The 22,642-nt window shown below is 44.9% G+C and overlaps 1 protein-coding gene across 1 annotated transcript; it reads left to right on the top strand.

Annotated features, from left to right (window-relative positions):
• Window positions 1–420: 420 nt before the first annotated feature.
• LOC308104634 (G protein-activated inward rectifier potassium channel 1-like) lies at window positions 421–14,707 on the top strand (the record flags this gene model as incomplete). The annotated part of the gene is made up of 4 exons (XM_080455088.1): window positions 421–833; window positions 1,210–1,477; window positions 13,117–13,333; window positions 13,595–14,707. 4 exons carry the CDS (start codon window positions 421–423, stop codon window positions 14,314–14,316), a joined length of 1,620 nt encoding a protein of 539 aa, XP_080311214.1. The 3' UTR covers window positions 14,317–14,707.
• Window positions 14,708–22,642: the final 7,935 nt, after the last annotated feature.

Genomic DNA, 22,642 nt, shown 5'->3' with positions numbered 1-22,642 from the left:
GATTTTTGAATAATTCCGTTGGATGTAAAAAATAAAATAAAAAAGGGGGAAAAAGCTTAAGATTTTTTTTTTTTAATAATTCCGTTGGATGTAAAAAAAAGAAAAGAAAAGAAAAAGATTTCAAAAAATAATCTGAAGCTAAAAGTTGGCAGAGGACAACTGCAGGGGGTCCGCTCCAGTGCGCGCAGACCCTGTTCAGACATGTAGCTTCATTGCGCAGAATATCTCATCACTTGCGAGTGATCCATGGAGAGAGAGGTAGGCAGCCTATCTCCATCATCTCGTAGAACGCGTGTATAGTGTGCGATCATGTTCCTGCTGCACTGTTTGGACGGGAGGAGTAGTAGTACCAAACTTGCGTAAAGAAGCATATAGAGCACATTTGGGACGGGAGGGGGGGCTGAAATACAATCACCGATCATGTCTGCAATCCGGAGGAAATTCGGCGAGGACTACAACCAGGTGGTGAACACGCACCAGGGCACGACCTTCTCCTCCGTGCCCGCCGTGCGGAAGAAGAGGCAGCGCTTCGTGGAGAAGAACGGCCGTTGCAACGTCCAGCACGGCAACGTGGTGGGAGAGACGAGCCGCTACCTCTCCGACCTCTTCACCACGCTGGTGGACCTCAAGTGGCGCTGGAACCTGCTCATCTTCATCCTCACCTACACGGTGGCGTGGCTGGTCATGGCGTCCATGTGGTGGATCATCGCCGCGATCCGCGGCGACCTGAGCCACGCGCCGGGCCACGACCCGTCGTACACGCCGTGCGTAGCCAACGTGTACAACTTCCCCTCGGCGTTCCTGTTCTTCATCGAGACGGAGGCGACCATCGGGTACGGGGCTAGGGATGGGACGATCTGTGGAAATGACATGTCACGGTTGTTGTGGCAAAAAAATGATTGCGATGATCAAAATATGGTTAAAACTTTAAATGCCACTTTTGTGAACTACTTGAACCCCCAACATCCCTATTCTGGGGGGAGCATTTGCCAAAAATAGCCGATCTACAAGCTCACAACACGTTGCAACACAACATGTTGTGAGCTTGTAGATCTGCAATTTTTTGGAAGTTGCAGCTCAACAAAAGCTAATTCGTCCTAGTGTATGATGGAGGACAATCTCATTTCTTAAAATCTCCGCGAATACGATTATTGTGAGCGTTTTTTCTATCACGATAAACGCTAATAACGATCATCGTCCCATCCCTAGGTACGGCTACCGCTACATCACGGAGAAGTGCCCCGAGGGCATCATCCTGTTCCTCTTCCAGTCGCTGCTGGGCTCCATCGTGGACGCCTTCCTCATCGGCTGCATGTTCATCAAGATGTCGCAGCCCAAGAAGCGCGCCGAGACGCTGATGTTCAGCCAGGACGCGGTCATCTCGCAGCGGGACGGGAGGCTGTGCCTCATGTTCCGCGTGGGGAACCTGCGGAACAGCCACATGGTGTCCGCTCAGATCAGGTGCAAGCTCATTAAGGTAAGCTGCTGCATGTAGTGGTGGAAAACAGTACTCACTTTTTTTTTTACTTAAGTAAAAGTATCAATACTGAGTAAAAGTACAAAAGTATTGGTATCAAAATGTACCTAAAGTACCAAAAGTAGTAAGTACTCATTATGCAGAATGTCCCGTTGCACAAGGTTTCAAATGTATACAAAATCTTTTGAAAATAGCAGATCTACAAGCTCACAATTGTGAGCTTGTAGATCGGCTATTTTCAAATGGCCGAAATGTATGGCTGAAGTGGGTACTGGGTAATGTATGTTTTGTCATAATAATCAAAATATACAAAGTAACTAGTAAATAAAGTTTTCAAATACTTGTAGTGGAGTAAAAGTATAATATTTTCCTCTGAGATGTAGTATAATAGGATAAATACTCCAGTAAAGTAAAACAATACCTCAAAATTGCACTTAAGTACAGTACTTGAGTAAATGTACTTCGTTACTTTACACCACTGGCTGCATGCCCCCAAAACACACGACAAGCAACGTTGGGCTATACGCAAAGGTGCGAATAAAGTATTGTCCCCCTCTCCCCACCTTTGCCGGAGACGAAAAGCACAATGTCATTTTAGTAGGCTACACACCACCAAGGTTACACACGGTTCAGTTCATATGAGCAATATGAGGGAGGATTAACTGACATTCACTTAACTTGTTTTAACATTACTCATTATGTTTTATGAGTGTTTTCCAACTCATGCATTGAATTTCCATTCATCACCACAATTGACTGAATTCCCCGGGGGACACTAGGGTGTCTTTAGTGTTTCCACAATTTGACCAATTTCATCTTAGTGACCAAGTCGAATTTGTGGAAAGGCTGCAGTTTTAACTGGGGGGAGGGGGGGATCTATAATTTAGGTTGCAGTGCATTTTAATGAGCGACACTCATTAAGATACGTCTCCTGCACCAAATAGCTCAATGCCAGACTCTAGTCGAAACACGTGATGGACAATCAAACTGCCCATTTATCTTTTTTCTTTTCCTTTCCTTGTTTCTCTTGCTTTCCCTCCTTCCCTCATCCAATTTCTGATCTGCTGAGTGTGTTTTCAAGTAAAGTGGATGTCATCACAAATGCTGTCCACCGGTCAGCAGAATGGCATTCAATGGGCCATATAACTCCAGCTCCGGTACCATTTGTCTGTTGATCGGATATATTGTCCCCCTAGGGACGGTAGATAGGGAAATCAGTCTTATTGACTGAAAGGTACATACCAGTTATCCTCTATTGAGCAGGACACAATGAAAAAAGGACTATATTTCATGTGGCTACACTTCTATAAAGATACAAATGTCATTAATCTGGTTTGCTGACAGTGGAAGTGAAATACAGTTTTACAAAGTATACCCATTATTGTCGATATGGATGTTTCCAAAGTTGTAAAATTCCTCTTATGTATGAGACAGCTGTGCTGTGCTGCCTCAGCATAAAAGCAAATAGGAACATAAAGCCCCACAAAAACAAGACTTTAGAGTCTAAGCATCTAGAGGCTGTGCTGCTCATTACACCCAAGTGGACGAAAGTGATTTGAACCGACCACCGTTGTCTCTTACTAGTGGAGCCACAAACATAGATTGGAAAATTTGACATAATCATCATACAGGAATCTCTGTGTCTGTGTGTCACACAAAATCTGTCCCTGGCATAACTCGGTTCAGTGTCCGACCGTTCGGTCTAGGGATGCAAACTATCGATTAATTCATTAATTGATAGTTGATAAACTTATCGATTAATTGATAAGAGGCGTTTTTTTAATTGTCCGAAACCGGAAATGAGTGCAGAAACATAAATGCCTTGATGTATTTAACATTAATGAGCGCCAACGAGCATCAGCTGGACACACACACGCGCGCACACCTCCCCTCTGCAGTGCCCTATGGAGTCTGTCTCATTTCTCTCCAAAAGCCCTTGAATATGATGGAATATGATTAAGGATTACTGTAATTATAGTATGCTCACATTTGATATCACACACAATACATACCTGTAACGTTCACTAGCCACAAAAACTAAAACAGAACAAAACAAAAAAAATTATTGATAAAATTCTTAACGGCAATTAATCGATTATAGATGAATTGTTAACATCCCTAGTTCGGTCTCAAACTTGGTGTGTGTGTCTCATTTGACCTCGCGGCAATTCAGAGGCCTGAGAAAGAGGCAGAAATTATGTGTGTTCGGAGAGTATGCATGGGCTTCCCTGACCAACCCAAACACCCAACCCAAACCGTCGGCTTCACGGATTGTCAGAGTGTCACGTCATGTTTGTGCCGCTAAGACAGCCCAGTATTATTCCCTGGTTGGCTAACCTGACCTGTCTGTCAATCAGAGTGAAGCTCTGATTGACAGGCGGAGCTGGAGGTGGCGGAATTAGTGATGCTACGATTCTCATTAGGAGTGACAAGGCACTCTGAGATGGTTTGGACATGTGAAAAGGAAGAATGAGGGGTAGGCCTACATTGGGAGATAATGGGAGAAGGATGCTGAAGATGGAGCTGCCAGGTAAGACGAGGTTTATGGATGCGGAGAGAGACAACTTGCAGGTGGCAGGAGTCACAGAGGAAGACACCGAAAACAGAACCAGATGGAATAGATGATCCACTGTGGCAACGCCTATGGGAATTTGCCGAAAGAAGAAGAATCGTCTGTAGCAATGGGACGAATTGCATCATTCCCGACATGCATGGCCCCAAATATGCCTAGAAATCATAAGTGCCACTTATGAACACTTTTCTGTAAACAACAGGAAAAGTGTTATAAAGTACCATAATTAAAAACGAAAACAGAAAACGGTTGGAAATTTTGGCCCGAGGGTGGCACTGGAGTAAAAGTCATTGGATCAATCAAATGGCAAGGGTTCATCTTAAAAAATATGATGAGTCTGGCTAAAGAGTCTAAAAGCTGTGCTTGCGGCACCTGGAGGCCGTGCTGCTCCGTACACCCAACCAGGTCAAAGTGGGTTTGACTGTCATCCTTAGAGCCCCACAATCTTAACTAGTGCTTTTAAAAGGCAAGCACATTTAACCCCCCTTAAATAGACCCCTTAATAATATATATATATCCTGTCCAGAACCCATGGCTTACAAAGCTACTTAAACAGCAAATCTATTTATAAGCATGCAGGAAATCCCAAGCATCTTTTTTCCCCAGGTTCATTCAAACCCATGTAGAAAAAGCACAATGTATCCTGCAATCGCAGTATTATATATTTATTTATTTTGTCCGCATCATGGGAGCTATTATACCTGATTCTGCATTTGCAGACAAAGATGCCTGCAGCAAGCATCTTTTTCACACAACATCAGTTTTTCCTTGTTCTGACAGTCCCTGTCCAATGGACAATTGTGCCTTGTTGTGACAAGCAGATTTGAAGTGATTTCATCCTCTCCGAGGAGTGACGCGATCATCTAAACTAAACCTTAGGGCTGCAAAATGTGCTGTACATTAACATGCGGGTGGAACTTACCGGAGAGCTCCCTGTATGACATTACCCATGAAGCTCGGCCCACAGTATGATAGGGCTGGGCTACAAAATCAAATATCACAATATCTTTAACCAAATAGATGATATTGACATTGTGATGGTAATATTGTACTGACGATACTACAATTTTTTATTTGACAATTTGTGAAAGTATAAAATAAGTATGAAGTGAGTAAATCCAGGAAAGGACAACATATATGCGTATGGCTCAAGTCCACTTCAAACAGCGCACCTCCGTCGTTTTAACAGGTTTTTAGCAGAGTCGTCACCCGCTGTACGTGTTGGGTTTGACAGCGGCACTTGCACATTCCAGTGTGGGCGGGGTTAATGGGACGTTGTAAAATGTTTGGTCAAAGCAGAGGCATGGACCCCCCTGTCCCCCCATCAAATCGGATCCTGGTAATGTTCATTCTTGATCAGACATTGTCATGTGTCTACAACAGACATACGCACATCACAGTTGTCAGGGCATAAGTCCCACTTATGGTGTATATTACTTGCTGCATTAATATCACATTCATACAATTATGTTTCTTCCCTGTTGGATAGGAACTTTTAGAAAAGTTAAAATGATAAATCATCTGATACCTGAGGCGTACAATTATCTGACAACTAGCAGAAATTAAATTCATGTACAGCATCCAGGCTAGTACATTAACATTCAAAATAGAACAGACTGCAGCCCTAGTGCAGTGTTAATGCAGGGGAAAGGGTTTCGATCATGGCGTTTCTGCGTTGGAAGGTGTACTGTAATCCAATTGTCCCATGTCCCATTGATGTGGTGTTATTCCCATGCCACTGCAGTGATAGACTGCAAAGTCAATGCAACGGCACTATACAGTAGTGCATTATACAGTATCATCCACTACTACTGTACTTCCACTGGGGGAGCCAGGACAGTGCTTCTATTCACATAACACACAACTCAAGGTCACTGCCAGGCTACACAGTTGGCAGGAGAAAATGATGCATGTTGCAGTAAATCCTAATGACAGAGCTGTGTAAAGCACTGCAACACAGGGCAAACCGCAAATCAAAAGTCTGGGTTATAGGAATGACGGGTTGTGTATTGGTCAGGGTGCTGTAGCTCTTTTCAGTGTTAAAAATCATAGTTTTTGTTACTCAATACTCATATTGTTTACAATGCAATATCATTATTATGCAAAAATACTGCCTTCGCTTGTTTGTTGGAGCGAACAAGCAAACTTCTCTTTGCTCATTTTGTTTTAACATTGGAAGAACAGGAAAAAGGGACAGCAAAGCACACCAATACAGCTGGTGTGTATTTGCTGTACATATACAGTATGCATAATATCATTGCTTAGTTCATAAGCAGAAACTACAACTTAGTCGGTACTTGGCCCCCCTCCTTTTTTCCTTCTACACCAAATCTCTTCACGAGTTGTGGGCTTGTATATCTGCTATTTTCGCGGAATGTTTATCATTCGCCCACTGTATTTTGACATGCACTGCACAGAACAGACTGGGCATGTAAACTAGATTAGAAGATAAAACTTAAGTCTAATTCATGAGGGGGATAAGATTAAGTGAGTGTGAGAGACCACTGCAGTGGTTCTCATCGTGGGGTCCAGGGCCCTTCAGGGTTCCTTGAGGGGGTTCCAAATGGACCCTATACCAGCTCTGTAACTCTCTCTGAGAGTTATGGGGGTCCTTGAAATTAAAACAAGTTTGAGAACCTCTGGACTAGTAAAAGGAGGAGACAAAGCTGGGAAACCTGACAGTGGGAGAGAACATGTCAGTGTTGTCAGAAGCTCTTCTTCGTGGGACGGGAGCATCGCAGGGGGAGATCGATGGTGGACAGCACAGGTGGAGGGACAGACAGGACAAGACAAGACAAGACAAGACAAGACAGACAAGACAAGACAGGCAAGACAGGCATGCAGACGTTCCCGCGCGAGCCACCACATCTGCCAGGGTCTGACTTTTAGAGGAGGCGCAGAGGAATAGAAATGAGAGAGACGGTCTGTGCCGTTTCTCTCTCTCTCCTCTGTGTGTGTGTCTGTGTGTGTGTGTGTGTGAGAGAGAGAGAGCGCGCGATTGGAACAGTGGTTTTCAAAGTAGGGGCCACAGCCCTCAGGGGGACTGCCGGGGGCTACCAGGGGGTCAGGTTGGAATGTATATGGAACATATATGATAATAATACATAAATATTATATATAAAAAACTCATTATTTCTTCTCAAAAATTAATTATGCGTAGCCTGCAAGCTAGTTCAGGCAGATATACTCGAGAGGTTTATACGCATGTGCAGCACGATGTGTGAGATGTACTGAATGCGACATGTCAAGCAGCTGACCAAATTGACTATATACTGTAAGCTCACCTGATTTTCTTTGGATTTTTCTTTGAGAACATTTTGTTTATAAAATGTAAATACAAGTGTGAATATTATATTGATGTTATAGATGTATATCTCCCTGCTCTTAAATGATTGTCCCAAATATAATATTCACACTTGTATTTACATTCTATAAATAAAATGTTATCTGACTGAACTAGCAGATCTACAAACTTGCCATTTCTCAATAGGGGGCTACAGCCAGAGGCTATGGCTATTTGGGGGTGCTGTTGAGAGAATGGTATCACATGAACATCCCATGTCCCAGTCTCTTGTCCTAGCTCACTGTCTTTCTCCCTCCCCCTCCCTTTCTTTCTCTGTGTCATTCTATTCTCCTCTGTCTCTCTGTCACACACACACACACACACACACACACACACACACACACACACACACACACACACACACACACACACACACACACACACACACACACACACACACACACACACACACACACACACACACACACACACACACGGAAGTGAATCACCCTTCAAAGGGCCTGCTTTCACTCAAGCTAAATCTCAGGTGGCTTGGTAAATGAAGCATTCCCTTCGTATCAGGCCCCGTTCCAAAGACCATTAATTTCCCCCTTGTGGCAGCGGCTCTTTAGCATCAATACCCGTGAACAACACAAGGCTGACGCCGTCTCAGAACCACACAGTATAACGCGGGTGGCAAAGGCTGCAGCAGGCGTGGCGACCTCCACATGTTGAGATGTCACACAAGTGATACTGAACATGTACAGCAAATATAGAATTAATTAAAGATTTGCATCCACAGGGAAGCAAGGAAATGAATGATAATTGTATAATAATGAACCTTGGAACCTAGGTAATGTCAGGAGTCTGAAACACGATAGCGTGACCAAAGCGCTCCAGCTGAAAATTAGTAGTGCCGTTACGCTCTCAAATGGGGCGATCTGAGGAGCACGTAATCCCCATAATCCACCGTAGGCACTCTTCGGAGGAAGGTGTGTTAGACTGGCTGTATAAAAAAGTTTCTCTTTGAAGATAGAGAGGTTCATGGAGGGACAAAACTGCTATTTTGCAGTAGTTAACTTCAACAACTTCCAAGGACATTCTCTGTTTCGGCCAGATGGCCACTATCCTCAACTTTCTTGCTCCTACCTATACTTTATTTCCTGTCTTATCCTATATGACCAGAAGAAGTTGTCCTGTTTTGTTGTTGCTTTTGTTTCAATGGTATTTTTTCTTCCTTAGATAGATTTTTTTTCCCCTCAATGATATTTGATTGATAAATTATATAAGCAAGAAGGGGTTCTTCCTATGCCCTTTTTGTGCACTTTGGAGTTTTTTATTGTTTTCTTTTTCCCATTTTTATTACTTTCTAATTTTAACTTTTATTATGTTTATCTTAAGTATTCATTGTCTTTTAACTGTGTCCGAAATAAGCCATCCAAAAAACTAATCAATTATCCTATCTCACAGTGGTGGACGAAGTACTCAAGTACAGATCTGATACTCCTCGTCAAATATTACTCAACTACAAAGTGAAAGTTTCTCAGTAAACTTTGTACTTGACCTAAAGTACTGGAGTACGTGATTAAATACGATTAAACCTCAGCCATTTTCAACCTATCTTCACATAATTGGTCCTCACTAATGTTCATTATAATATGGTACCATTTTTGTCTACTCTGTGTCTCAGAGGAGGGCTGTGCCCGCCTACCAGTGACATCATCGGTAGGCAGAATTGGTCATTTCAAACTCATGGTGCGTTCGGAAATACAGCACTGAGCGCACTGGCCAATACAAACTAATAGGCGAGTGCGCTCCGGTGCGCAATTTCCAAGATTTACTCACCAAGATTTAAATCTTTTTATTTTATTTTGTATTAAAGGGGTAGTTCACCCCCAAAATAACTTTTTTTCTATTGATTCCTCACCACCTGGAGCCTTGAATTCATAGATATTTTTTAGTTTTTGTCACATTCCTAAGCCAATAATTTGATTTTAATAAATTTGTCCCCATTGATTCCGGTAGGAGACACAAATGCATTTGTGTCTCCTACCGGAATCAATGGGGACAAATTTATTATAATCAAATAATAAAGGAAGGAATGCGACAAAAACAAAAAAATATCCATGAATTCAAGGCTCCATGGGGTGAGTAATCAATAGAAAAAAAGTTATTTTGGGGGTGAACTACCCCTTTAATGCGAGAACAATGCCTTCAACTATATCATGCACAGACCAAGTAGACGAAAATGTTGCCATATTATTATGAGCATTAGTGAGGAGTGAGGACCAATTATACGAAGATGGGTTGAAAATGGGTGAAGTCGTCCTTTAAGTATGCAAAAGAGTATGCATTTAAAAATACTATGCTACTAAGTATTCCAAAGTGCAAATTACAAAGTATGTTTTATTTTTAACATCAATGCATTTCTGTAAAAAAAATGCATCACCCCCCCCCTCCAAAGGGGTCATGCCCTAAAGGGGGCATGCCCTAAAGGGGGCATGCCCATATATGGGCATACATTGATGACATCAGCGATCTTCTTATATGGGCATTAAAAGGGACAAGGACTGACAGATACAGAGATCGGGTTGTTCAGAGCCACAGATCCGACCGCTATGCCCATATATGGTCATGTGCATATATGGGCCCGCCCGACTTCAAACACGGCGCACAGCGGCAAGGACTTGAGGGAGTGCGATGCCCGCTGTCGAGTAGTTCGGATATCCAGTTGTCCAGAACCGCCGATCCAACCAATATGCCCCATTCCAATATATGGGTCCTCTAATCCTCTATAGTATTTGAAATAGGGCTTAAGTGCTTAATGTACTTTTCCCCTTCCTAGACTTGCGGTGGAGTCAACAGTTCAACATTTGTCTTTGAAATGTAGTGGAGTGAAAGTCATAACTATCCAAAAATACTTAAGTACGGTACTCAAGTAAATGTCTTCGCTGCTGTCCACCACTCCTTATTCATTTGTACAGCCCTCGCCCTATCATTTTCTCTTATTGATTTTTTATACTGTTCATCTTTCAGATTATAAAATATCCTTATCTCCAAGATGTATTCAAGATCTCATCCAGTGGGATAAATAGAAAGCCATATAGACTCAATAAACATGGTGCCGATGTCAGCCTGTCTGGACCTTCTGGGAGAAATCAAATCAGCACTGTTTCGGTATGATCAGGACCGACCGTTAGTTTTGGCGTGGGCTTGAGGGAAACAGCTTTTGCTCACAGAGACAAGGCTTCTTCCTGTGAAATGTCACACCCTTCTGTCCTCAACATCACTGTGAATATGAATCGCAGACTGTTCGCCATCTGTGGACCAAGAGGGTGCTCTGTGAAAAGGCCGCAGCAGCACAGCCTTGCATACAAGTGAATAGCAGGCAACGGGCAGAACCAGTTAACCCATTAAGGCCTGAGGTTCCGATTCTACAGAATGTCTTCTAAATCCAAACAGTTTTCTGAAAAACCTACTTTTCTATATCAGTGGTTCTCAAACTTTTTCATGTCAAGGACCCCCAAAATGTGTATTGTAAATTTGTATTTGGCCGCGGACTGCCATCTAAAAATATTTTTGTTCCAGGAACCCCCAGAAGCAAAGATTTGAGTCAAAAATGTTCCCTTTAAAAATATATATTTTCATAGATTTGGAAAAAAAAATCACAATTTGGAAAAAATAGCAGATCTACAAGCTCATAGCGTGGCACTCAGTGCCGCGCTATGAGCTTGTCTATCTGCTATTTTTTAATAGCCAAAGAAGAAATCTAAAATGACAGATGCGTTCCAGGTCTTAATGGGTTAAGAGAGGAGTTATCTTGAGAGGATTTCGATTTATTTTTCGTATTACTTTGTAAATATATCAACATATTTTATTCACTTACTCACACGGCGGGACTTGTAGAGATCAAAGTAGAAGTAGGCATGGGTTGTGGCAGGGTTGCTTATCTCCAGCCTTAGGATATCCACAACCCTTTCACTATCTTCTGAGCAGCCGACAGCCATTCGCTTCTGGATCTCTTCTGGAATAGCACTTTATATAACTTCCTGTCTTTTTGCATATCTGAAGGATAAAGAGGCACGCAAATGGGTTTGTGAAAGGGGTTTATAAATTTAAAATGTTCTCTTCCTCGCCAAGCCTTCCCCATTACTGTAGCTTAACTTAATTTAAGAGCAAAGAGTGCACAATATTTTACCTGACTATGGCATCTTCCACTCAAGAAATACAGCTTTTCAACAGATCCAATAGGAACTAATGAGTCTCGTCTTGGCAGTCAAGCTAGTATAGCAGTGATAATGTTCTGAGAATGAGGATGCATCCGTACAGAAAACGATTATCACAAAGTATCCCAAAAAAAAACATTACAGTGCCCACTTTCTCTGTAAGTGACTTGAGATATGCTATGTTGTAATCGACGTGGAAGGAAATCTAATAACAAAGTGGAATGTAATAGCAGATCTTTAACAGTCCTTTGACATATAGGCCTATAATAATGTCATATCCAAGGTCCCGTGCTACAAACGTATGCTCTCCTATAATAGCTAATAACAATAACTTGTTTTAAATAAAAGTGCCCCCTCATATAGCAGCATCATATCAATATTAGCATCTAAACACTGTATTTGGTGGAAGCTCTTGTCATTCCATGGTTATGGGGATATTTCTGCAATATCCATACCCAGGGATGTGCGCATCCAAACACGTTGCAGACTTTGTTGTTGTTTTGTCTTGTTTCTTTAACCATTGCACCAGCTCTATCTGTGCTGGTATTCTCCTTGGCATTGTGTATAGCCCCAGGTCCAGCATGCTGCTATAAACAGGAGAGCACAATTATAAACACCTTGCTAATCAATTAGCCCTGGCACTGCTCATATGAGTCCCTCCCACCATCTCCATTGAGATAGTGTTCACAAAAAGTCCCCATTGCACATTCCCTGTTGCAGCTATTGTTTTTAATCTATATTTTATTTATTTATTTTATTACAGTCCAGTACTATTCTAATTTATTTTTATATTGTATTGCTATTGTTGCACAGTCTTGCAGGCCATGTCCCACCAACATTTCACTGTTTGTGGCTGTGACTGAGTGACAAATAAACCCCCCTTGATTATCTTGATTCTTGCAACAGCTTAAATTTAGGAAAAGTGAAAAAACTGCTTCCTTACTCCCTGAACATGCCAATGTCGGTCAAAGCATGGCTTTTAGAAAATGCTGCTGAATAAGTATTGCCACTTCTATTTATTATTAGATATTTTATTTATGCCGTAATCCGTGTTTAGTATTATAGTTCTAGATTGTTTTAAATTCATTGTTGCAATTCCTGTTTTATGTTGTAATGTTTTGTTTGTCTCAGACCAAGGACCACAATGGAAATAAGTCACTGACTTTATTGTGTTTATATCCTTGACGTTTCCCTGAGAAATATGTATGTGTTTTTCTTTTAACCATGACGTCTAATAAATCAAATCAAATCAGGTTCAGATAGATTGGTCAAGGCACTGAGAAAAAAAATGGATGAGGACAGACAGGACTGTTTTCTTCATTTTATCTTAGGATAGTAGGAATTTATAGTAGGAGGGTAGGATTGTAGGATTTTATAGTATAATTGCAGGGATTGGGATTTATACTTATAGTACGATTGTATGATTTTATAGTGGGATTACACAGCAGTAGGATGTCCTGACTCATGTCCATGAGCAAGACACGCACTGCTGCCTTCTGCTGCTTGTGCGACTCTGCCTGTCAATTGTTGATTGATTTGTGGTGTTGTTGTCCTCCAGTCCCGCCAGACCCCAGAGGGTGAGTTCCTGCCCTTGGACCAGTGCGAGCTGGACGTGGGCTTTGGGACGGGGGCGGACCAGCTCTTCCTCGTGTCGCCCCTCACCATCTGCCACGAGATCAACAGCAAGAGTCCGTTCTTTGACCTGTCACAGCGCTCGCTCATGAATGAGCAGTTTGAGATTGTCGTCATCCTGGAGGGAATCGTCGAGACAACTGGTTAGAATAATTTAAAAAACTTCATGTAATATTTAAATAAGCTTTTGTTTTTCTAGACTTTTATTTTTGGCCAATGGTGTAGCACGATCCTCAGTAATATGTAATACAATTCAACATGATTTTAACACGAGCCCTTCTCTCTTTTTTACTTTATTTCATTCATATGGTTCTCTCTGTAATGATTCCCTCCTGTGTTTTCTCATGTTTGTTTTTGTTCCTGTCCATAACATCCTGTTAAATTCTGATTTAACCTCCATCTAGGTATGACGTGCCAAGCCCGCACGTCTTACACTGAAGATGAAGTTCTTTGGGCCCACCGCTTCCTGCCCGTCATGTCTCTGGAAGAGGGTTTCTTCAGGGTCGATTACTCCCAGTTCCACAACACCTTTGAGGTCAACACGCCTCCATACAGCGTCAAAGAGCAGGAGGAAAACTCAGCCCTGACGTCACCCAACCCTCCGCTGGCTGCCATACCTACCTCCGGGTCTCCTCCCCTGGGCAACGAGGGCCGCGCGGGCCGCAGGGAAAGGCTGCTGTCGGCAGACTGCATTGACCACACCGAGGACCGCGTGTCCAGGCTTCCGAGCAAACTGCAGCGCATGAACTCTGAAAGGCTGCCGTCGGCAGACCGGATTGACCACACAGAGGACCGCGTGTCCAGGCTTCCGAGCAAACTGCAGCGCATGAACTCTGTCAAGGAGGAGCACTTTCGGAGGGGGCCGGGGCCAAAGGCTTCCAGCACAGGGGACCTGCCACTGAGGATTCAGAGGCTCAGGTCCAGCTCCATCCCCGTTAGTGGGCACGGGGAACCAGAGGAGCAGGTCCAGCTGTTGGCCCTGGATGTGGACCCTGGGGAGGCGGAGGTGGAGAGACATAGACTACCTCCAGTTCTGAACCCAACCTCAGTCCAGATACCCATGGCTGGAGGTCGGCCAGAGGACAACCTGCCTGCAAAGTTGCGCAGAATGAACGCCGACCGTTGACTCTTGGTGACTATAATTGAGACTTAAGAACAATTCTGAGATTTGAAATCAAGCTTGATGGGCATTGTACGTTTTCAATGTTATTGGAGACTACTGTGAACTATTTTTATCTCTTTTCAAACAGCTTTTCTTGCCCAATATGTTTCATTGTGTGAACAGCTTTCTACAAAGTTGTCCATTACCAATGGCAACGTCCACGAGCCATCCGTCCACTCATGCTGTGAGTAATTCTTTGACAGATCACCATCTGTGCCCCACTAACACTTTGCTCTTGTATTCACATACTTCTATTCTCTAGAAAAGCACCTAAAATGACCCTATCATTAACAAGACATTTCATTTTCCATTCCATTCTTTAAACACCAAAATTGCAATCACAAACTTGAGATTATTTACTGGGATGAAGAGATTTTGTTGTTGGAAATCTGTTTAAATCACAAGAAAATCCAGGTGTGTAAGTGAATTATACTTCCTCTATTCACTATGTATTATATCGTTTATTTGAACATTTGACTGAATTTCCTACTACCACTGTATAACTTATTTACTTGCATTGGTGCACCATGAACGGGTGAAAAAAGTACATTTTTGACTGCTTTATATATTTAAAAAGAATAAAGAATATATATGTTTAAGATTGCAGGAACACTGACTTCAGGGGGATGTATATATCATATTTATTAATGCTTTTTCAGGCATAACAAATGCTTCATATATAATCACTGCAATATGATAATAAATCTCTTGTGAAAGCACAAGTATACCCCTTTAACTGTGATTTTATATGCAACCATTGCAACGTGCTGCAACAAATTTTCTATGGATTCGTTTTCATTTAAGTTGCGTCAGTCAGTTATTTATCCCAGAGGTGTTTCATGCCTGCAGAGCATAGCACAATTAGCTTATGCCTGGCCTTGCTTGTTCACACGAATATCCATCAAATATTGACTAACGCTTTTGATTTAAGAGCGCTCTATTTCTGTGTGTGTGTGTGTGTGTGTGTGTGTGTGTGTGTGTGTGTGTGTGTGTGTGTGTGTGTGTGTGTGTGTGTGTGTGTGTGTGTGTGTGTGTGTGTGTGTCTCTCTCTGTCTCTCTCTCTCTCTCTCTCTGTCTCTCTCTCTCTCACTCACTCCCTCCCTCTTTCAATCAATCGGAAGGCCTTCAAGGTAAAAAAGGACTATTGAATAGGTAGGTTCAGTCTCAGACCATTAAAGGTGCATTGTAGTCACAGAGCCAATAAGGGTCTGAGACACTACGCACACAATCCCCATGCATCCTTACTAAGCAGCTCTCAAATGAGACGCCTTCATTTTCTCCTATGGCCATGGGCATGAGGCTAATGAATTTAGCGGTCTCAAGGCCGACATAAATCATTAAGATGCTTGCCCTGCTGCTCCGTGGCACTTAGTTCATTTCTCTTGACTGTAGCTACAGAGTTCTCTCTGGAGTATTACCTTAAGTGAGGATGTCTATTTTCCAGCTATTACACGTCTGACAATGTCCAGGTCAAATGAGTCACTCTTTTATACAACAGTATGTTATTTGATTGCTTATGTAACTCGGCACAAAAGAGTACAAACATGACCCTTATTTTACAGTCAGTGGCACTTTCCTAGTGGAATGCAGATTCTCCACGACAGGAAGGAAGTAAAATGAACCCAAGGTTATCAAGAATGGAACAGTTTTTCATTTCACAAAATGCCTTCACATGGCAATGGTTAATGCCCGTGTGAAAGTTCACATCGATTGGTTAAACCACTATATACATTGATTTAGACAGAACAAGAACAGACAGAGGTGTCGTCATTTTATAGTTCTATAGTACGATGTACTGTACAGTCTATCAACAGTGAATATAATGAGTAATAGTGATAACATGGATTCACTCTCACGTTGAACGTGAGAGTGAATCCACATTATCAGTCTGGCCAATGCCAGGCTAGTGTACAGGTACATAAGAGTAAAACTTATTTTTGTTCGGCTTCCTGAAAAGCCATCTGTCATTGTTCTGCAGTGTACAGCCCTGTCCATGTGAAAATGTGTCACATTCAAGCAGGAGTAATCAATCCAAGAACAAAGCAGAACATATGAGGCTTGGTTGTGGAGTTTGATGGCTTCCGGTGCAAAGGAGTGATCATGTCACTCTGTCTTGTACCGGGTGCCGCAAGGGTTCTGAGGGTCCTTGGAACAAAACATTTTGAGATGGGGGTCCGCGGCCAAATACATATCTACATTTTTTTTTTCTTATTTTAAATGTTTTCCCCTCGATTTTGTAACCCTTTCTTTTCACCCGGTGCCAATTTTTTAAGTGATCCTGGGCACTACACTCCCCCTACCAGCCTAGGGAGCCCAGGGCCGAGCTCATACCTCCTTCAATGCATGAGAGCCAACTGACCTTCTTGTCACCTGACAGGGGGGAGTTTTATTTCAAATATTCACTCGATGTCTCGCCTATGGGAGAGCGCCCTCTGGCGCGATCACAGAAGCATTACCTTATAAACTCCAGACAAACCTTTGGCTGGATTCTGACCTCCCTCTGATCCTATATAAGTCAGGGGAGAGTCATTTTCCGTAATTCAGTTTTTCTTCTCGTTCGATCGAGGAAGCACCTTCTCAGTCCACCTTATGGAGTCGGCACGGCGAAAGTCTCATCAGGACAGGATAATATCTTGGACCGCGAGACGCTGCTGACGGTAGGTGTTGACTTTCTTTACTAAACCTGTGACAATATCGCACGGTTCTTCCTAGAGGAACTTAACATGTTCCCTAGTTTTTCTAGCTTAAATTGCTAACGTGTAGTATAGTCTGCTACTTCTCAGTCTAGTAGCCGTGAGCCAGGGGATGAGCCTAATAAGCTCTCCTCAGCCCCACGGGCTGCTAGCCACAGTTAGCCCCGAGCTAGCTAGGAGAAAAACAAACACGCCAGCATAGTCTGCTCGGCTCCCGTGTTTTGTTTTTCCCTCCTCCCTGTTCCGTTCTTCAAGCTTAAAACGCTTAACGTGAACATGGCCTCCGCAGCTCCGAAGAGCCGGACCGGGTCCAACAGAGCCCCGGTCCCGCAGAAAGAGTGCGAGACGCCACCGACTAGCATCATATACTACCAGCTAGCGTAGCGCGTCGTCACCGGGAGCTTAACAAGCTCCCACTAGCGACACTGCTTGCAGGCTATCATGCTAACACAGAGTAAACACGACATCTTAAGATCGTGTTTTTCTCCAGGGTGACTTCTTACCCACGAGCTAACACCGAGTAAACACACCAGCGTCGTCCGCTCTTAGTGTGCTTTCTCCGGGTCAGCGCTGCACGCCACCAACTAGCATCATAGGATACCAGCTAGTTTTTAGCATGTTGTCACCGGTGAGTTTAATAAACTCCCACTAACAACACGTTTGGCAGGCTACAGCAAACACGGCAGCATCTCTGCTTTACATCGTGGTTTTCTCCGAGGTGATTCTTAGCCAAGAGCTAAAACACTGAACAAACACACCAGTGTTTACACTCTTAGTGTGTTTTTTCTCTGGGACAGCCCTGCACGCCACCAACTAGCATAATACGCTACCAGCTAGCTTAGTGCGTTGCCATCGGTGAGCTTAACAAGCTCCCACTAGCAACACGTTACACACTGCGTGCTGACACAGAGTAAACACGACAGCATAACCTGCTTCACATCGTGTTTTCTCTCCGAGGTGGTTTTTAGCCATGAGCTAAACACCGGGCAAACACACCAGCGTCGTCCGCTCCTACTGTGTTCTTTCAGAGACAGCCCTGCATGCCACCAACTAGCATAATATGCTACCAGCTTGCTTAGCACGTTGCCATCGGTAAGCTTAGAGCTCCCACTAGCAACACGTTTTGCACACTGCGTGCTATCACCGAGTAAAACACGACAGCATCACTGCTCCACATCGTGTTTTTCTCTCTAAGGTGGCCTCTTAGCCACGAGCTAAAACCGAGCAAACACACCAGCGTCTTCCGCTCTTAGTGTTTTTCTTTGGGACAGCTCTGCAAGCCACCAGCTAGCATCATAAACTACCAGCTGGGCAGGCTACAGTTAGCTACACGCTAACACCGACATCGTGTTGTTTCTCTGGGACAATAAAAGCTTAGCAAGTTTTTCTCCCATACACGACTCCCCTGTTTTACAGACCTTGCCACAAACAGGCTCCACGCGTGTTGTGAACAATGACCGCTGCAGCCCAGCAACGAAGGGACCCCTGTCCCTCGAAAGAGTGCGGGGTCTGCGGGAATAGAATGTCGTGTCACGACGGACACAACTCATGTGTTATTTGCCTGGGACCGACCCACGCAGCCCGAGGGCCGTATGAGGAAGGTCCGTTCCGCATAGCATGCGGACTGACTGAACCTAGGTTCGTCAGAAAACGGGCCATACATTTCCAAATGTTTGACCCGGCCATAGGAGTCCACGTCCACCGGGGCGGAGGGGGACGAACCCCCCCAAACCCCGCGAGGCGTCCCTTCTACACCAAGTTAGGAAGAGGACACGGACGAGGCCCAACTACTCCAGGGTACAGAATATGTCCCCTATAACCAGGTCATTGAGCAGGCGATTGGCCAGTAAAACGAGCCTCTCCCCACGACTCATACTCGACCTCGAGTTACCAGCGGCGTAGCCTATGGCCACAGCCGCAGCCAGTATGGGAGAACGGTTTAATGCCTACTCCCGTTGGCAACCAGTACTGGGACAACAGTTGACGTGTCCTGGGCTGAGCCCTACTCTTCCCGCTACCCGTGGAAGAAGGGGTTGCCACACACCTCATGTCAGAAGCCACGGCTCTGACACGAGAGCCCAACTCCATTGCGAAGCACGCGTCGCCTAAACGGCAGGCGCTCCTGCTTGCAACCTACAGGCCAGGGGGGGCACCCTAGCCAGCCAGAGGCAGGCCTCGGGCAGCTACTCTACAAGAGCGAAATAAAGAAAGGAGAGGGACATGGCTGGGACTATGTCAGGAGGAGACGGTGGACACCGCCTCCCCCTCTCTCTCTGGTGGTCCTAGAGTTCTGGTGACCGGGCGGGGCAGGGTGAACACGCTCCACCACCCGATGGAAGGGAGAATGACTTTACACACTATACATTATGTGGATAATGTTGTATGAATGTAAACATGGGTTACGACTGTAACCCCAGTTCGCTGATACTATGACCAAGATGTCTCCTTTGGCAAGACATCGGAGTGGTTATTAGAAATTGAACCCTCTCTACCTGTTTCTCCAATAAAATTTCAAACCGTTACAGCCTGATTTTCAGGGGCACGGCAAAAAGAAATGAAACAGGACAAAACCAGAACATAAGGGACACGAGCTCGCTACCACAGAGGTCTCACGGACACTTCATGGTAGCGGGGCGAATGCTCGCCATGGGGAGAGGACGATTACGCCCTGTCCCCAAGGGAACGGCTCACGGTCGACTCTGTTCAACCACTATACAGCTGCACTCTATATCCAGGGGATATATACTACAGTTCGCCTCGAGACCTCCCCATGCTAGTGAAAGCTATTTTCTCTTAAGCAGGGGACTGGCGGGCGACTTTCTACAGGAAGACAATTCTCCCTGTTGGGAAAAAGAACTGTACAAGAAATACCCAGAGACCAAGCGAACAGCGGGCTCTACTCGTGCTATTTCCTGGTCAAAAAGAAGGGGGGGGGGGCTGCGTCCGATACTGGACCTAAGAGCCCTCAATCAGTATCGAAAGGTGTTCAAATTCAGGATGTTATCAAATCCGTCTCTCCTCCGCATGGTGCGCCAGAGAGACTGGTTCACATTGATAGACCTAAAAGACGCCTATTTTCATGCTCCTTTTACCCACCACACAGAAATCTCTGCGGTTAGGGTTCTGAGGTTGAAATTACGAATACACGGTGCTACCGTTTGTAACGTCCTCAGCCCCAGAGTATTCGTCGAATTCACGCAGGTTGCGATTGGCCCTCTGAGAAGAGAAGGCACTCGCATAGCGTCTTACATAGACGATGGGCTGCTACAAGCCGACTCAAGAATCGGCGGCAAGGCAGCATACTCAGAAAGTGGTGTCTCACCTACTGAAATCGGGTTTTCAGGGTCAACTGCGTGTTGGTGCCTGCACAGACGGCGAATTTCATAGGCAGGACTCTGAACTCGCTATCGTTCAGAGCCAGCCCGCCACCGAAAAGGATCAGTCCTTTTTGTCCTGCCTAGCACAATTTTACACGGGCCGGAGGGTCTCCTTCAAAATGTGCATGGAAATGTCAGGTATGATGGCCTTAGCCGTATCGCTAAGACGATTGGGCAGTTGCTGTCGTGTGTTGGTCACAGAGGAATGTGTAACAACGCTGTGTCGCTGGAGGAATCTGTGATTCCTCTCAGACGAATGGTCTCTGCACCCGGAGATACCAGGACAGATCTGGGATCGTTTGATCGCCCCCAGATGGATCTTTTTGCTTCACTGGAAGACACGGGATGTCCGTTGTTCTTCCCAGTGGAGGGTGCAGTGCCTCTGGGTCGAAATGCACTAGTGCACGAATGGCTCAGAACTCTTTTTATGCTTTCCTCCGCTGTCCCTGTTAGGTCCCACACTCGTGAGAGTGAGGGACCAGGGGCTGATGGTGATACTGGTGGCCCCAGAATGGGGTCACTGGGTGTCAGTCGAACCTCTCCTGTACGACCGCTTGTGGCTGCTTCCGTTACGCGGAAACATGCTAACGCTAGCAGGGGGCGAGATATTTTGTCCCTGACCAGAACATCTGACTCTCTGGGCTCAGCCCATGAGGGGATGACTCTGAGTACTGAGGGGTTACCCCAGAACGGTTTTGAGATAAGGTGCGAGAAGTCTCGCACTGTGCCGTTCTAAGCCCATGTCCATTAAGTCCTTTTCTACAGGATTTAATGGATAAGGGCAGAGCCTTTTCCACAATAAAAGTCTACTTGGCGGCTATCTCAGCCTGCCGTATTTGCTTGAGGCCGAGACGGTGGGTCAGCACCGCCTGATTTGTCGGTTCATGGAAGGGACCGGACGTCTCTTCCCGAGTCAAAGTCCCCGGTGTCACCCTGGGATTTGAGCCTGGTGTTGGACTCCTTATCTCGGTCACTTTTCGAGCCTCTGAGTCAAATTGACAGAACAACTGTCAGTCAAGACTGCGTTACTGATGGCTTCAGTGACTACTGGAGAGCTCAGTAATCTTCATGCACTGTCAGTACACGAGGAGTGTACACAGTCAAGGAAGGGGCTACAAGGGTGGTTGTCAGACCCAGACCTGGGTATGTGCCAAAGAACCCCTTGGTACCAAGTGTCCTTGTGACCTTGAGTGCGTTTCACCCGCCTCTTTTCGCCTCATAGGAGGATGAAGGGTTACATTGCCTTTGTCCGGTTCGGGCTTTGGAAATGTGCATTGGCAGATCTAGGGCTTTGAGAAAGTCAGATCAGCTATTTGTGTCATGGGCTCCACGGATGGTGGGCAAGCCCATTGCATAACAGACACTTTCCCACTGGATTGTAGAGGCTATTCAGTTAGCCTATTCCAGTGGTGGGATGCTGCCCCAGTGGGACTGAGGGCACATTCTACAAGGGAAATAGCGACATCATGGGCCCTCTTCGGGGGGGTCTCCATTTGGGATGTCTGCAGTGTGGCATGTTGGGCTTAGGCCTTGACATTTGCCAGGTTCTACAGTTTGGACGTAACTGCAGCCCCTGTGGCGCATACGGTCCATAGTGTAGCCTCCAGACGGGGGTCAGGCCCCTAGGCTGGTTATTCTGGACTTCGAGATAACAATCAGGGAGTTTACTATATCTCCCATAGGCGAGACATCGAGTGAATATTTGAAATAAAACTATAGGTTACTGGACGTAACCCCGGTTTTATGATAATATGAGCGAGATGTCTCGAAAGACACCCTTCTTGTTTACGAACGAGAAGAAAAATGTTATCTTGAATTACGGAAAATGACTCTCCCCTGACTTATATAGGATGGAGGGCGGGCCCTCCAGTCAGAGGGAGGTCAGAATCCAGCCAAAGGTTTGTCTGGAGTTTATAAGGTAATGCTTCTGTGATCACGCCAGAGGGCGCTCTCCCATAGGCGAGACATCTCGCTCATATTATCATAAAACCGGGGTTACGTCCAGTAACCTATAGTTTCCCTGGTTGGACGTAGCGTGTGGAAGGAACACGTTATTCCAACCAGTTCCCTTCCCCTCCATCAGGCGGGGAAGACTTCACATGTCTTCCCCTGTTGTGTGAAGCATGACTTCACACAGTAGCGACTGGCATTTGAGTCGCTGACCAGGGGGAGGCAGTATAGTGACCAGGATTACTAAATGTTTTTGTGAGGGTATTAACT

The sequence above is a fragment of the Gymnoscopelus braueri genome (genome assembly GCF_963280865.1).
Source record: "Gymnoscopelus braueri genome assembly, chromosome: 17".
Taxonomy (NCBI): domain Eukaryota; kingdom Metazoa; phylum Chordata; class Actinopteri; order Myctophiformes; family Myctophidae; genus Gymnoscopelus; species Gymnoscopelus braueri.
The sequence above is the reverse complement of the archived record's forward strand: the minus strand, read 5'-3'. Positions and strand labels throughout refer to the sequence as shown.